The 17,242-nt window shown below is 40.4% G+C and overlaps 1 protein-coding gene across 7 annotated transcripts in view; it reads right to left on the bottom strand.

The window, feature by feature from the left end:
• Window positions 1-17,242, bottom strand: part of LOC146552178 (traf2 and NCK-interacting protein kinase-like) — a 54,995-nt gene that overhangs the window by 24,255 nt on the left and 13,498 nt on the right. For all 7 annotated transcript variants that reach the window (XM_085256781.1, XM_085256782.1, XM_085256784.1 and 4 more), the window contains exons 3-8: window positions 4,269-4,325; window positions 3,163-3,288; window positions 1,730-1,840; window positions 705-795; window positions 217-347; window positions 77-131 (exon numbers count right to left, since the gene is read on the bottom strand). In XM_085256781.1, coding sequence (XP_085112907.1) covers window positions 77-131; window positions 217-347; window positions 705-795; window positions 1,730-1,840; window positions 3,163-3,288; window positions 4,269-4,325 — 571 coding nt within the window. The remainder of the gene's footprint in view (window positions 1-76; window positions 132-216; window positions 348-704; window positions 796-1,729; window positions 1,841-3,162; window positions 3,289-4,268; window positions 4,326-17,242) is intronic.

The raw sequence follows: 17,242 nt of genomic DNA, 5'->3' as shown, positions 1-17,242 counted from the left end.
TGATTACAGTGATCTACTGTGGAAGCACTAAGAAATGATGTGTAACAGAGACATAGGTTATTCTTTGGGTACGTACGTGGTGCTCCCTCAGCCATCTCTATTGCGGTGATTCCCAGTGACCATAAATCACTCTGCAAAAGAAACACAAATAGCACAAGTCATCGAAATCCTTAGTGGGTTTACGAATCTTTAGAGGAAAGGTGATTGAAAAATCACCTTGAAGTCATATGTGGCCTCAGGGTTCTCGTCACAGGCAATAACCTCTGGCGCCATCCAATATGGTGTCCCAATAAATGTGTTTCTCCTTCCTACTGTTCTGTCCAACTGGGCTGAAACCCCAAAGTCCACTAGAAAGTCATGACACAAATACACACACAGACAAAACCAGTGAGCTTTACTGAATTCCATGAGAGAGAACATACCCTACAATAGATAGCCCAGTTTACAAATGCACACATACAGATCCCATCTTGGTTTTAATAAGAGAGAGAGCAAGTCATGTCTTCAGCAGTTTGCATCATGGACAGTGGCAGAGCTACAAACGGTTTTGTAATTTGGCATCCAGCATAAAAGAAGCAGGAAAGACAAAGACACACACACACACACACACACACACACATCTGAACCATCTGAAACTTTATACTCCATACTGCCCTCCCAATCCTGAAGCAGTTTTGTGAAGTGGAGTTAGATGACAGACTGACCTAGCTTGACCTCTGCATTCTCAGTCAGCAGGACGTTCTGTCCCTTGATGTCTCTGTGGATGACCTTGTGCTGATGGAGATGAGTCAGACCCTGCAGACAATGACAGAGACACAAAGTGAAGGAAAGCTCTGTAACAATGAGCCAAATCGTGACAATTATTACATAAAACACTCATTTCCAAAAGGAAGTGTCCTTGAGCAAGACTATCAGCTCTTGGGTTAGAGCTATGGAACTAAACGTGATCTGTACTTCTAAAAAGTTGCATTGTTGCATTGATTTGAAATCAAGCTGTAAGATGGAGAAATTGGTAGAAACTGCGGGGAAAAAATGTTAAAAGCACTGAGGGATGAAAGAAGAAGAAAGAAAAAAATGTGACGGGGCAGAGGCAGCAGAAAGAGCGAAAACAGAAAACACAACATGAGGCGAGAAATGAGGGTTGGGAAAAAAAAGAAAGAAAAAAAGTGAATAAAAAGAAATCATTGTTCAGAGCAGCACTGTGCTTAACTGACAAGATGCAGTGATACTGCTGTTTTCTGTTGGAGACATCAGCCCTCGGCAGCTAAAACGTACCATAACAGATAGCAGAGACAAGATGTGGTAGAATGGGTACAATTTCCCAAGAAGAACAGTTCATAACAGAGACATCATAGAAACCAATCAGCGTCTGATTGCTCTCAAATAACAGGCTGGGCATCGATAATTTAACACACAGTCATTTAAAAGAAGTATAAAGGTTTTGAACCAAGAATTGTCGCATATAACTATCCCCGTGCGTACTTTATGAGTTTAAGACAATGTGGGGTTTTTTCAGTTTGGATTATGCCCTTTCAAGAATCAGCCCTTTTGAAATTACTCTCTGATTTTCCACTATAGTGACAGATTGATGCGGTTTTCAATGACTGTCGGCAGGCTCACTTGCTCTTGCATCAGTCTTTGAGAACAAAGAAAACAAACAAAATCAGAGAATCCAGAAAAAAAATATTTCATTTCTCTGAAAGAGAAAGCTGCCAACAAGGTTACTTACCCTGAGAATCTCTCTGCAGATGTAAGCAGTCCATTCCTCTTTCAGAGAGTTGCCCTTGGTGTTCTTGATCAAGTCTGTCACTGAGCCAGCTCCACAGAACTCCATGACCAGCTACATGCACACATGCACACATATGCAGATACAAGGTCAATTACTGACTGGAAGCAAGCGACCTTGTCTTTATCTTTTCTAACCCAGTAACTCTCATAAAGCAACCTCCAATACCAATTGTTTACTTATGAATGTAATCTTTTCTTCTGTATTCTGCTTAACTGACCAATAACACTTTTCTTTTTTCCTTATTATCAAAGTACGAGAGAGCCAATATTATACAGTCAGGTCATTAATAAATGTGCATCAATAGTTCCAAGCCTGTTGGGAGGAAACTGTAGCAAAGCCAAGTAATTCTGTGCATGTGGAGATTAAGGAATCACATTTTTGGCTGGAAAGTAAGAAAACCTTGGCGACACTCTCTTTGATGTGTTCATATAACATTTATAGTCCAGTACTAACACATGTGCATACAATCAAAGAGCCATGTCCCACTTTACCAGCTCTAGTAATAGAGCAGTACACGTGTAGCTCACACACACTGACACAAACAGCCAACAGTGTTGCAGACTTTCTGTCTCTGTCACTCCTTACAAACACACACCCCACACAGACTGCAGAAACTACAGGCATAAACTGACTCGATGGGGTCATGAGATCACAGGAATGAATCAAGTCCATCTCTTGACCCAAACACAATGTGTCTATTCTCTCCTCTCCTCTCTACATCTGTGGAGAGTAGCAGGCAAAAGTTCAGTTGGTCAGTTCTGGCTGCGCTTCAAGCCTCATCGTCATCATCATCATGCTGGACTGAACAGACAACAGAACTCCTCTCTTCATGGCTGTCCCCATGTATTCAGACACACAAAGGAACACACTCAGGAATGCATGAGGATGACACATGTGAAAGCCCACTAAGATACTGTTATGATCACTAACATACTCGAGGAAAAACGGGCCGATGTTGAGTCAGGGAGAATTATGGAGGCAATACATTTGGCTGCTTTGTGTATCTACATATGTTTGTGTGTGTCTGCTCCAACTGTTGTGTGATGAATGCTGAGGGATTAGAGATGAGAGAGCTCCCTTAGATGGCGTTAACAGATGATTTATCGCAGCAGCAGCCAGCCAGCCTCACATTGATTTAGCTACTTATAGCTTATAGCTTTCACTGATACATTAAGTATATATACCATATATGCATTTCCAATTCACACAAACCCACGTTCACTGCACGCATGAGTGCATGCATTCATATAGCAGAAAAGCAAGAAATGGACCGCGACTTTTTCCAGACCTGTCATCCTCTCCTCCTGTGATGCACACATGAATGACCATCCAAACACACAGAAAAAACAAAACACACTCAAATAATGCCGTACCCATAGCTGGTCATCTATGCCAGGGGGATTTTTCTTGATGAAAGCTCCGTAGTAGGTAGCGATGTTCCGATGGTGACTGTACTTCTTCAGCATGTTAATTTCTGCCTTAATCTCCTCTTCCTCATCCTTTTACCACACAGAAAAATTAAAAGCAATTAGACCACAGTCTCCATTTGCGACCCATCAAATAGCTCAATGTGATATGGACAGAGAGTGAAGCTGCTGATGGATTTTCATTTTGAATCCATTAAAAGTCTGAAAAGTGTTGTTGCAAAGCACACAGCTGGGCCCTAAATTATCCACGATAACAGCATTAACTTTTAATTACTTTCATTTCAGGGAGCTACTGCCACAAAGCCAGTTGTTTATAAGAATGTGTCACTTATTGACTTGCTTATTTACAACGTCAGAAAATTGTGCCTTGATTAATTCCTTTTAGTGCTCACTGGTGAAAAAACAAAGACATTTGTTTCACCAAGCGGATTTTTTTCTACAACAGCAGATCATTAAGTTATCAATTTGGTTTTTGCTTCCATTTAATTGTCATTAGTAATTAACACGGTCATTCATTTATTGCCACAGATTTACACATATGCAGCCATTCATATAGTTTTAGTCATGTCTTCATGCTTTATTTTTAACATCTGTTCTTTTCCCCTTTTTACTCTTTTGTTCATCCTTCATATACCTTGCACCCTTTTCCCTTAATCATTCATTCAGGATTTTATTGACTGATTCATTCATTTATCACTTCCATTGTTGCTTAATTCCTGCAGTGCTTTATTGTTTTGCTGGCAGCTAAGTGCTGACAGGGAGGCTCTCTAAATATAGCTGAGATTCCCTCCTGCTTTACAGACACGCCTGAGACCACACTGCTGTCCTAATACTTCCAGCTAATATTACCATGGCAATAGGCCTGTCCTCATTTCCTCTCTGCCACATCAGACAAACACACGTGCACGTACACACACACACACTAGCACTGACTCATCGCTCATAATTAGATGACATGCCCAACACTGGTATAATCACTTGAGATGATATTCTGTGTGTGGGTACGTGTGGGTGTGTGAGCAAATGCCAAAGTGCATGTATGTGTGTCTTACCCCTGTGACATCCATGACCTTGATTGCTGCCAACTGCCCCGTCTTAACATGGCAGCCCTGGTGGAAGAAGCAAAGGAAGTAAGTACAAGAAAAAAGGCAGAAATGTGAATGTTCATTTAATGCAACTTTTTCCAAGAACGCAGCACATTAGCACATTTGCTTCCTCCTTTGCTTTCAGTCATCACACTGAACTTAAAACATTTAGATTAAACAAGAAATAGCATTGTTTAAAAGGAAAATCTGTAATTTCTGTAAAGATACAATCCGCGCGTTATCTTGATGAAATCTGTGACAAACAATTCCATATAATAGGAAGAAATTTGCTCGTTATAATTTGCAGGTCTAGCATATTTATTATCTTTTAACAGTGGAGTCTGGGAAGTTGAAGCGACAGAAATGGAAAGACATATCAGAAATCATCCTTGCTGTCACTCTAGCCAAGGGAATTGCAAATAATGGTCAACAACACAAATCTGTTTCTGAGAGAAATAAAGACTGCCAATCAGCAGACCTTGAATGTTGCCGAATATCAAGGCTAGGCAGAAGCCTGGGGGAGCTACGAGGCATGAAAACAGGAGATTGGAAGCTGAGGGGCAAATGAAAGGCCCAAGTGGTTTGTTTGCAACAGAGCATCTGTGGCTGTGATTAACTAATGAAGCTAACAGGGCTAAAGATGCTAAAACCACTGATGGCTATTACTTTCACCTATCTTAACTCAGCTGATTAGAATGTTATTGTCTGCCCAAATGCCTAGCAGCGCTAGCCCAAACACACACACACACACACACACACACACACACACACACACACACATACACACACACACACAAAACAAGGGCAGGACTGTTCTGCTGGTAGAATTGTTATAAACCAGATGGCATTCAGGGCCTGGCTCTAAAGCACCTCCTGAGGGCTTTAATCCAAGGGTCATTCTGATAACAAGCTGTAGCAAATACACAGGCTAGCAATGCTTTGGTAAGAGTAGTGCCAAATTATAGCTTAAAGTTGGTGCTTGCATTGCTTTGCAGTTCATTTGCAGGAGTGATTTTACAGTCTCTGCACCCTGTTATTGGTCATTAGTCACTCTCACTGCCTCACATTGTATTTTCGTGTTGTTTTAGCAGATCAGTTGCATCCACTGGCTCGCCAAAACTCACTTTACCTGATTAAAATCTTGAGAGCTTTCACTGTTTGAATGAGATTTGGATGTTATTCAACAGTGAAATAATGTTGATGGTCAACAAAAGGCGTATAAATAAAGTTGTGTTACTCAATAGGTCAACTGATGTTTAGGTGGATTCCAAATAAACTTCTGCTAAAGACTGATCTAAGGATGAAAGTATGATATCAGTGTTATATAATATAATATATAATCATTCACAGATCATTTCTGTCACCACTTCAAAGGGCACCGCAGTATGTTTCCATTTGAGAAAGTGATATTAAGAGCTATATGTGGCAACAAAACGCTGGTACATTTTATGGGATCCCACAAGATGACAGCCAATATTGTTAACATTATTATATGCTATCAGCTGAGGTCCCTGAACGAGGGAATATTAATTCCAGGAGTTGAATTTTTTATTACACAACTATTCTGGGACTGGAAAAAACTCTTTTAAACTTGCTGATTTATTGCTGAAAAGAAAGTTGGGATTTGAATATGATAATTCATTGTGTCACAATTCAGCACCACACAATGCAAACTAAGCACCACTGGATGGTTGAACACTGTGATCGGCCTCTTTTTCTCGCTTTCTCACACACACACACACACACACACACACACACACACACACACACACACACACACACACACACACACACACACTCATACATAAATATGCAGTTCAGATTCTGTGAGAGTAAAAGAGCTGGAAAGATTGACCAGGGATTTCTCATTAGGATCAGACTGCCCCAATTCCACAAGCACAAGGACTGGCTTTGTTGAAGACCAACAAAGGAATTACAGCCACTTACAAACCAGAAACCCTCTCTCACACGCTCACACACGCGCACTTCGACACACACAGAAAGCATAATAAGAGCTCCCTTTTTTCTACTACTCACACTGACAGAAAAACTCTTGCAAACACCCACACATGTGCACACAAAGACATGGTGAGTGCGGGAGAGAGAATGATTGAGGGAGTTACGAAGTGGCTGAGAGGGCAAGAGAGAGAACGTGTCAAATACATAGTGGACATGGATATCATCAGAGCTGGATAAAGATTCATTACTCCGAGCCACCTTGACAGCCTCCCTCCCTCCACTTCTCCTTTTTCCTGCAGCAGTAATGCCATCCAGCCTTATTAAATGACCTAGTGTGAAAGGAGCAACAGAAAAGAATTAGCACGGCCTGTTCATCTTCATCTCCTGCTCTGTCTTTGTCCTCTCCCGTTCATTTATTTGCCAATTCAGAAATAGGCTGGGGCTGGGCTATAATAATATTACCAAATTAGGTAACATGACGATGTGTGAATAACATTATCTAAAGAATAAGGAAAGACAAAGGTAAAGTAATAAAACCATTAGTTAATTGGCTGTTTCATCAACAACATGCCAGGCATATAAATAGTTGCCGATTCCTTTTTTTCTCCTCTTTTCTGTTTTATATAATTTGGGTTTTGAACTGCTAGTTGCACCACGTGCAATTAAAGTATCTTAAGTTCTGGGAACTTCCGAGAGAGACGGGTTAAAGCAGTATTTGAACATTATGATATATTACTTATTTGCTTTCTTGCCAAGAATTTGATGAGAAGATGTGTGCCATTCTCATGCCTGTACATTAAATTTAGAATCAAAGCTAGGAGCCAGGCTAACTTAATTTAACAACTTGAAATGGAGGGAACAGTTAGCTTGGCTATTAGACCTAAAATATATTTATAAGCTGTGTAAAAATTAATAATCAGTCCAACATGTCTGTGCGTTAATTACTTAGTAGAATATTAGCGACATATTAGCCAGTACAATGTAAAACCACAGATTATTGGTTTCGCATTTCTGGTTGCGTGCATAAAACACAGAAGACACAAAAATTTAATTATCGAGTATTTGATGTGTTGTTCTCGAAGCTGTCATGTGAATGTTGGTTATGCAAGATATCCTTTCATTATGTACTGTGAAGCATAGCATTCATTTAAGCAGGCCACTACTTCAAGCTCAAATGTAATTCCAGGGCATCAGTTGATCTTGATGCAAGCCCGCCTCAGTTGATGTTTCAGATGATACCAACATATCCACCTAGCAAATCTCTTAAATGGCACGCATACATGCTTTAGTCTGCCTACGGTTGCTGCACATCTGCAAACCATTATGCAACCCACCTCCACCCCAGCTCCTCTTTTTTATGTGGTGTCTGACTTCACTGTCACTGATGTCGTCGGAGCAACATTCTGTTTACAATGCTTGGTTTGGGGTGCTGGTGCATCCAATGGATGTCACATTGGAGATTAAGCTTTTTTGAGCTTTGATAATCAGCAGCTGCAGCCCTTACGATGATAAATATTGGAAAAAGAATTTCACACAGTATTAAAATGATGTTTTTATCCTTCTTCCTCTTTCTTTCTCAGAGGGATGGCCCACTCTCTCTCTGATCTGTCCCATTCAGAAAGACAAGCGCTGAGCCCGAGAGGCTTGTTCATCCCTTCCTCCACTCATGTGTTGACTGCTTTTCTTTTCTGACCTAGATCTACAGTTTCTCGCTCTATCTACCTCACTCTGTTTTATCCCTGTGGCTCTCTCTCTCTCATTATCTTACCCGCTTAACTTCTCACAATCTCCTCTTTATGCCTTTCATTATTTTTCACTTCCTTCCTGTAAATTTGTCGCTTATTTTTCCTTTGTATGTTTCTTGGATTTTGTTCTCTTTCATGCCTCACAGCTCAGCCTAGTGACCTATGAAAAGCAGGTTGAACATGAGCATGACTGAGCTGAACGGTAATGGGAACAAAATACCATTCAGTTTTGAATCTGACAGGCAAATATGACAAGAGCAGAACCTTGCTAATGCATATAGAACCTTCTTCAAACCACAGGAGGTAGTTCACTGAGGTGGGCCTGGGTGTGCATGTAAAATGAGGATATACCGCTGCTTCTGCACACAAACACTTTCATCTAGTTGATCTATTCAGTCATAATACAGAGAATACTGGATAATGAACTTAAACTGAATACATTATTCATCTAAATTAGATAGGAAAGTATCTTTACTTTGCTCAGTATGTCCATAACACATTTTTCTTCCTTTTTCAATCCTGTGGAGCTATTTTGACCACATATGAAAGCAAAACATCTGTCACTCACACACAAATCCACATGGAGCTGTGATGCCGCTAGGCCAGGTGTGTTTGAGCGATAACAGCCTAAATCGACTACGTTTATTCCGCTTGGATGACCGCGCTGTGATGGAGACAGCAAACTGATACCAAACTGATCTCCAATTAGCCTTTAGGTGGTCACATGATGAAGGACTTGGCATCATCCCTCCAGGTCAGGAGTTGATGAACTATTGTATAAGCTGGAAATTCAAAATGGGGTGACTGTTCTTTTTGACGGATCGACCAAACAAACTGAGGGAATAATTTTAAAAATCAAAGCCTCTTACTCTTAATTTGTGTCAATTTGTAAAACTGTTTGTCATCTCCTATGACAGCAGCACAGATCATGATTCATTTTGGCGAAAAAGTTGGAAAATGCCTCTAGAACAACTGAGAGACGAGGTAAATTTAAGTAAATTGTGCTGCAAACAATAATGATTTTTCAAATGATTGATTTGGCTTTTTTTTTTTTAAATGCCAACCACAACAACTGCAGCCCAAGACTAAACTAAACTGCATGCTTACTCAGACTAGGAAAATTCTTTGTTAACCCATCCATCCCTCCATCCATCCCTCCCCTCAACCATCTTCTTCCATTCGTAGTGGAAAATGCACCTCATAAGGAAAAGCTTCTTGTTTTTCAGCAACTTGGTTTTCAATATCAGGACTAGTATAATCCGGTGTACATAAAAGCATCTTATCCTTATATGTTTTAGCATCTTTACTTAACAACACTGTTATTTTCTTTAATGTGAATTTTTCAAATTTAATCTGTTGTCCCAAATAGACAAGATGCAACCACATAACTAAAAAACTCATAAAACATAAAACAGTGCAGTACTTAAAATTCCATCAGCATGACATTATGAACCACATCAATATGTCAAATACAATACATACAAGACAATTACTGGTGGTAAACGGTGATGCTGACTTAGCCCAGGCAGGTTTAAGCACTCCAAAAGATCCTCCCATGTTTCTGGGAATGAAATTCCACTTCCACTACTTTACCTGAGAACACTCTTTGTCTGTGTCCTAATTTTTTGTAGCTGCTGAGAATTATAATGGACTGATTTGGCTAACCATTCACCATGCTGTCTTTAAGTTCATACTGTCACAAAAAAGGAAAAAACTCCCAACCAATCATACGTCTGATAACTCATCGCTTTCTCATCTCTTGGGCTTTATTTTCCATGTTCATGTGCAGCACCGGGGAGGTGTCAGCCTGACAGAGCACACCAATTCCAGTAATTATCATCAACACATAATTATAATTACTTACTGCTGCCAAGTAATGGTAAAACATAGTGAAGGACTTGCAGCGTATGGAGAAAGATCTTATGTGTATGTTTGTGTGTTAGGATTCTCTTTATATTTTTTTGCTGTTATAAGTAGCTGAATGTTGACAAGCACAAATGCAGATACTGCAAAAGGAAGTATTTCTTCACCGGTTTTAGTTTGCAGCCTCAGCGAGGGGACACAAACCTGCTAGCTAATGCCAAAACACAGCCCGATACTGAATCTTGTGATGCCCAAGACATGTGTGTTTGAGACTGTGTGTGCACGTGTATATTTTATTTCTTTGTGTGTGCATCTCTGCCCTTGCCAAGTCAATCACACAGACGAGACTCACACACACACACACACACACACACACACACACACACACATACACAAACACCTCTACAACTCAGGACACATTTACTATGCAGGACACTTCCTGTCGTAGCCTAGCAACGGTCTAAGTTGGCACAAATAAAGTGAACACGATACTAAAATATACGGAGACACTCGCATGCTCAAATACAAAGACAGTCCTGTTCCGGGAGATTGTTTTTTTAGAAGAAGAGTTCAGGTGGGATAAAGCGTGAGGGAGAGAGAGTGGAAGAGGACGTGCTGAAGACACGTTCGGTGAGAGAGCGACATTTCATGCTGCCTCTGTCCCTGTGGCCAAGCTGCAAGGTCAGGAGAAGGCATCCAGATTTTCTTTTTGATGACAAAATGAGCTATGTGATATTTTTAAAAAATAAGGCTATATTTTTCCAAATGATTATTATTTAACATTTATATTAATACTTTCAATGCAGTTGCAAACTTTCATTTATTTCAGAAAAAATAAAAATCAACTTGGACACTTGACAGCTACTTAAGGAGGCTGTTGGCACGTTTAATATTGTGACTATAGAGTGTAGCCTTTGGATGTGAAAAGTGAAGCCAATATTCCTTAAAGCTCCATTCCTTCTGGTTGCAAAAAGAAATCCACTTGTGCAGATGTTTTCTGAATGAGAGCATGAAAAAACAACCGTCCTGTTCACGCCATCTATGACCCGAGAAAACAGTTTTCTAATGAGCTTACAGTACGGACCAAACTGCTAGTTCTAATTTTTAATGAATACAAAACTGTTTATTTTGTATACTTTGGTCCTGTGTACACTAAAACCACATAGGAACAGACAGTTAGTGACCATCCAGCAACCACGGGTCAGAGGGAAAAATGTGTATTTTCTGAGTGGTTGCTGGAGGTTGCTGTCTGTCGCTGGGTGAAATTGGTAAAAGAAAAAAGGTGCTAGATGAAAAAGTTTGCTTGAAAGACATTAACTTCTCTGCAAACATTCATCATCTGAGTCTTCACTTCCTCTTTAACTTGAAAAATGCAACGCAAATGAGAAATGGAGAATGTTCACCTTCAAAGTAAAAGTTATGCCTTACCACTGCATTGCCCACATTTCAAAAACCTTTACTTGGAAGACAAACTGTCTCTGTTTTTGTTCTGCATTACACTTTTCACAGTTTCACTACAGGTTGGTGGGTAGTTTGTGAGCGTTGACATTACAGATAACCGCAGCAACCTTCCAGGAACCAAAGATTTCCCAAAGAAGTTTTATGTGCAGCACCATGTACCTCTTTGTGATCAATTCCACAACAGCGAATGCAATCAACCTCCAAAACCCCCCAGCCAACCACTCACAGAATATACATATTTCAACAAGTGGTTACCAGATGGATATTAACCAATCTTTATGCCTGTTTTGTTTGTTTTTTACTTTGCTCACTGATATTTCACACAACTTAACACATTTTTTGAAAGACTGAGTAATGAAAGGTGAGGCCGCCATGGTTCTACAACCTGGATCTGTCATTTTCTTCCAAGGTATATAAATAAGTAAACATTCTGCATATGCTAAAGCATTCGAATGCATGCACACTAAACAGGAAACAGACTGCCAGATTGAGTTGCCGTCTCTTTGTAACAAGGAAATGGGTCAGGCCATAATCCTAATCTGTGCCATTATAGTAATCCACACAAATAAACACAGACTTTAGGAATTGCTTCAGCTTCAGCAATGCATTGTGTCATAGCGCAGGGCCTGTTTGCATAGTAACAGCATCTTAGGGGAGAAGGTCTGAATGGTGTGCACCAGGACTATCACCGTGTGCATGTTTTTTTGTGCTTGTTTTGTCTGACGTAGAGGTGCCCCCCACTTCACACGCACACACACACATATCAAAGTGAGGCAGTCTCAGGGTTGAAGGATTTCAGATAACCAGTGTTTCAGTCTGTACCTCTATATCAACGCCCACCGGTTTTATTACAAACCCATCCTGTTCAGCAGAAGGTGCTGGAGCTATGAGGCAGACTAAAAGCCACTTTTGGCTAACGAACACTACAAACACAGTTCTGCTGGAAGGCTCCCAAAGAAATAAAGGGGCAATACTCCCAGACACACCTCATTGCAGTTCAAACACCTGCAATCATTCCGCATTCACACGTGATCACACAGAAACACACACACAGAAGCATCTCGCATACACACAACGCGCAGAAGACGGTGTCGTGAAATCAGTGAGGCAGTAAATAAAAGTGACAAAGGCCTCCATTCCAATCTACTCCTGCACTAGCCAGGAAATACAGAAGCACCCCGAGGCTGTGCTCACGCTCAGGCATGAGAAAGAAAAAGAGGAAGACAGACTGAGATGAAAGAAGATTTAAAGAGAAGCCATAACAAGAGCCAGCAAATGTGAGGAAAACATACACCAGCACAGATTTTGTAGAGAACAATTATTAAAGGAACTAAGGTGAAGGTGATGAGGGAAAAGAAAGATGAGCGCAACGATCTGTAGAATAGTTTAGAAGCTATTATTGATGGGTGGTGGAATACAGCTAATTTGAATTTTGCGTTAGAAATCCTGCAAGTGTTGATTTCATTCTGAATGAACCACTGTTAACATCTAAAGCCTACTGAAGCAATAATTTATCAGTAGTCTGAAATATAGCCGCTTATTAACCTGCCTGCTCACAGTACAGCCAGCTAATTAACAAGCTAGTAGAAACAAACACACAAAAAACAACCTAATCTGGGTTCAGGGAAAGGATTCATACTGCCTCATAATGACAAATACAATCACACTAAATAGTTTAAAATGATCGCAAACATATCTGACACTGCCTATGACCTGTGAGTGTGTATATTTATTTTGGTATCTGTGCATACATGTCAGAAAATAGTCAAAGCTTAGCCTTATCATAATACCTGCTTTGTGACGAACTAGGTAAACACTAACAGAATAATCTGTTACTGGAGCTTGTTTATGGTAGACAGACTCAAATTGACTGAAACACAATCTCCCACATACACAAATGTAATGTACACAAATGCTTTATTTAGCTTTCTGTTGTTAAAATCCAACCAAATAACTGCTTGACCTTGTCTCTGAAACGGATCTAAAACGATCTGATCTTAATCAAACATGAATTCATTGATCCATTTGCTCATTACTTTGACCTTATCTCTCATTTCAAATAAAACTGCTGAAATTTTTTTAAATTTGGAAGGAAACACTTCTCCCTCTAAATGCAACTGCTGTCAAACAGGCAAGAAAAGAGAGAGTAAGTGATTCGCAATGTGCCCAAGCGAGGGAGAAGGGCTGCTGTGAAGAGGAAAAGCGGCAGGTTCAGCACTTCGGCATCACGCTCCAGCAGCTCTGGAGGTCAAACGAACAGCCAAGCTGATTTACTGTGCAGGATGAAGGTGAAAGAGAGATAGGAAGAAACAGATGAGCGAGGGTATGGAGGACAGAACACATGAAGAGAAAAAGCATTTTAGATGAAAAGCAGTTAGAGTGGAAAAACAAAGAAAATGCAGCTAAAGGCCATAAAAAAGGAGAAGACACAGCAAATGAAGGATAATAGAGAGTGAGGGCTGGTATAGCTTATTGAATTACCTATTGATGAACATTTCAAGTGGCGAAAAAGTTGTTTTAAGCTCAATGACAGTATCAGTGAAAAAGAGGCTGCTCTATAACTGGGAAATATACAGTAGAAAGAGACAGACTGGGAAAGAAAAGCAAAGACAGAAGGAGAGATTGTTATTGACATCAGCTATGGCTAATTGACTCTGGTCTGGGCGGCAGGAGTGCATTGTGGGTAAGTGGGACGTGTGGCCTTGGGGAAGATAGAGAGAGGATGTAGGCTAATGAAAACACTGCCAGGTGTGAGTTTGTGTGTGCGTGAGTGTATCTCTGTATATGGTAAAAACAAGCACATCTGCTGGCCCCACAGTAACATCCACCTCAGTCACGGTTCACAGTTCATTCATAATGACTCCAGAGACTGAAGCACGTGTGTGTGTGTGTGTGAGAGAGTGTGTGTGTGTGTGTGTGTGTGTGGAAAAACAGCAGAAATTACAGTAGAACAGTTATATTGAAACAGAGTGACAATGGAAACCACAACAACACCACCACCAGGGACATGTGTTATATATGGCAACAGGCAGACACAAACACACACATATTCAAGTAGTGTACACAAAAAAAAAAACAAATTACACCTGAGCTGCATGTGCTTCCAGCTGCGACCCTCTGCGAGCAGTATGGACACTAATCCTGCCATTCAGCACGACATTCTTTTACATTTACATGTCACTCTGTAGTTGCACATGTCAGCCTGCTATCACACTACCAGCAGCTTATAAAACATGACTGTAGCCTATACATCTTTTAGGGGAGTCAGAGAATGATTATAATTTCTCATTACCACTGTGCTTATGGTGGATGCTAAATCTATGAACATCTACAGTGTGATTTGCAAAAGAATTACATTTATACCCAAATAAAACACTCACATTACAAAAATATTGTATTATACTAAGCTGCCTGGCATCTAGTCAAACTAGAACATGTCACGGTAAAGTGTAATTATTGATCAATCATTCAGTTTTTACATATTCCTTTAGATAAAATAAAATGAATTTAAATCTTGTAAGAATACACTGTCACAATGGTGAAAACAAACATGGAAATAGGTTTTCCTGATTCAGCAACAAGGCTGGTTCCAGCTTCTTAAAGGGGATTTGTGCTTTTTCTTTGTTTTTATGATTTGGGCTTGGCAAAACAAGCTCTAGACATTATCTTGAGCTCTCTGACGTTACTTACCATTATACCCCAAAACCAAAAAAAAATCACCATTTGCAGAATGTGCAAAATAAAAAAAAATTTAAAAAAAGGGCCATATATTTTAGACTTCATTCTATCTCCAACCGTGCCAGTGAAAGTGTTTTCGATGTGACTAGTATTAGAAGGAAATCCATAAATCTTCAATTAACCCAAATATTTGGCATTCAAATTACAAACCTGTTAACTTCACAATCAATACTTGATAGTTAACCTTTGTTAAAAATCAACTGAAATGGAGCGGAAGGCACATTCCTCACAACACGTAATGCCAACCACTCATATGTCGTGTTGCCAATTTTAGCACGATCCAAGAATGACTAGTTTCAAAGAGATACAAACTGTATATGTGTATATGCTTGCTTTTGCTTGATCTTCTTTCCTGCTGTGAAACACTAGCTGGCGGAGTTTAGAACATCAAACAAGAGGAGTAAATGAAGTCCCTCTATCTATCATACTGTTTTGAAGTCTTTTATGCCAGACTTTCTTACTTCATGCTGCTTCTCTGAGATATGTGTGTTCGTGTGTTCCGTGTCTGCGTGTGTGTGTGTTAAAAAGGAGTCTGTGGCAAGCGTGCAGAGGGAAAAATCTCCCATGGTCCTTTGCTGCGTGACTTCCAGCAGATAAGGAAGATAAAAAAGAAACACCTTTGAAGTTTTATTCAGTTCCTTAAGAGGGCAGGGAGGGAGGAGGAGGAGGAGAAGAACCGGGGAGGGGAGCAAGACAGGCAGAGCACTGCAGGTAAAAAAACAACAACAACAAAAAAACACAACAAAAACATCATTTTCAGGATAAGTGAAACCCATGACATTTTCAGAAGAATACACACGACCTTGACTGCTGAACACATGAAAGGAGCATACACAGTGACAAGAGGAAATGTCAGACACTGCACGATCCTTGTATACACATTGATTTAGACACACGTACACCAGTGCAATAACCGGAAACCATGCAGGTGCTCTCTTTACAGCATCACTGTCACAGTGGGTGAGCATACACTAGAAAAGCCCACACGGCCCAGGTCCTCAACTGTCACGTCTTCTTCACTGTGTGTGTGTGTGTGTGTGTGTGTGTGTGTGTGTGTGTGTGTGTGTGTGTGTGTGTGTGTGTGTGTGTCTTTCAGACTGACTAGTGAATATTTAAAGAGGGTGCAGTAAGCAGCAGCAGCAGCAGCAGCAGCAGCAGAGTGGATGTGTTCTGCCACCAGAGAGAAAAAGACTGGTCGCCTTCTTTCCACTTATTTTTACTGCTTCCTCACTGTGTGAAGACAGCAAAGTCACAGAGAGGGGAGGGGCCGATATGTGCAAACAACACACACACAAACACACGCAAAAGTATAAAATGGTTTATTGCTGTGAAGGCCAAGGAGACAGTTGATGAGATGATGTATATGGGTGTCACACATCCATCCATGTGTGTGAATGCGTGTATCAGTTTGCACTCCTGTGACCATGATATGATTAGTTGCCATCTCTAGTTGTCTTTTTGCCCATCAAGCTGAAAAATCACTTCTCCCACGGGAATGGCAAGAAACTGTGATTAATCAATTAGCAGATCAATAACCCTGTCAGTCAATAAGGCAACCTGTCAGTTTCTTCCTATATCCTATAGTGCCAAAAGAGGTGAGGAGTCTTTCCTCATTTGGAGAAGTACAGCTGACATAAAATATTCACAGGCATCAGGAAGAAAGAAAGGAAGACGGACATAACAGAAGTATTATAAGTATAACAAGAGAGTGAGTGGAGGTGATGGCTAAATAAAGGGAATAAAAGTGGGGAATACAGATGAGGCACAGGGACAACAGTGAAATCTAAAGGAGGAAGCCGAGAGAGTGGAAGATGACGAGAGAGGGAAGTGGAGAGAGAAGGTATTTAATTATTCAGCATTACCCATGTTCTCTATTTATGGCCCTTTTAAACCTGGCAGTAGAAGCTATATATATATATGCACATACTGTAGGCACACTGTCCCCCCTTAAGTAGAGTTCACTGGGGATGTTTCAATACAGAAAACAGAGGAAACAAAAGAATGAACGTGATTATATATTGATAAGAGAAATCCACAAAAGCAAAAGGATGAAAAGTAAGAGGATGTGCAGGCAGAGGAGGAAGAACTAGCAACATAACCACCATGGATCTCTCATGTGAGAGGAGTGAAGGCAGGGTAAAAATATTTTCTATCATTGGCTACGTCTCTGAACTA

This window comes from Mchenga conophoros, linkage group LG19, assembly GCF_057382185.1.
Source record: "Mchenga conophoros isolate Kocher_MC1m ecotype Shallow Benthic linkage group LG19, M_conophoros_male_GT1.1, whole genome shotgun sequence".
NCBI lineage: Eukaryota > Metazoa > Chordata > Actinopteri > Cichliformes > Cichlidae > Mchenga > Mchenga conophoros.
This window is presented reverse-complemented; position numbering and strand designations above follow the sequence as displayed.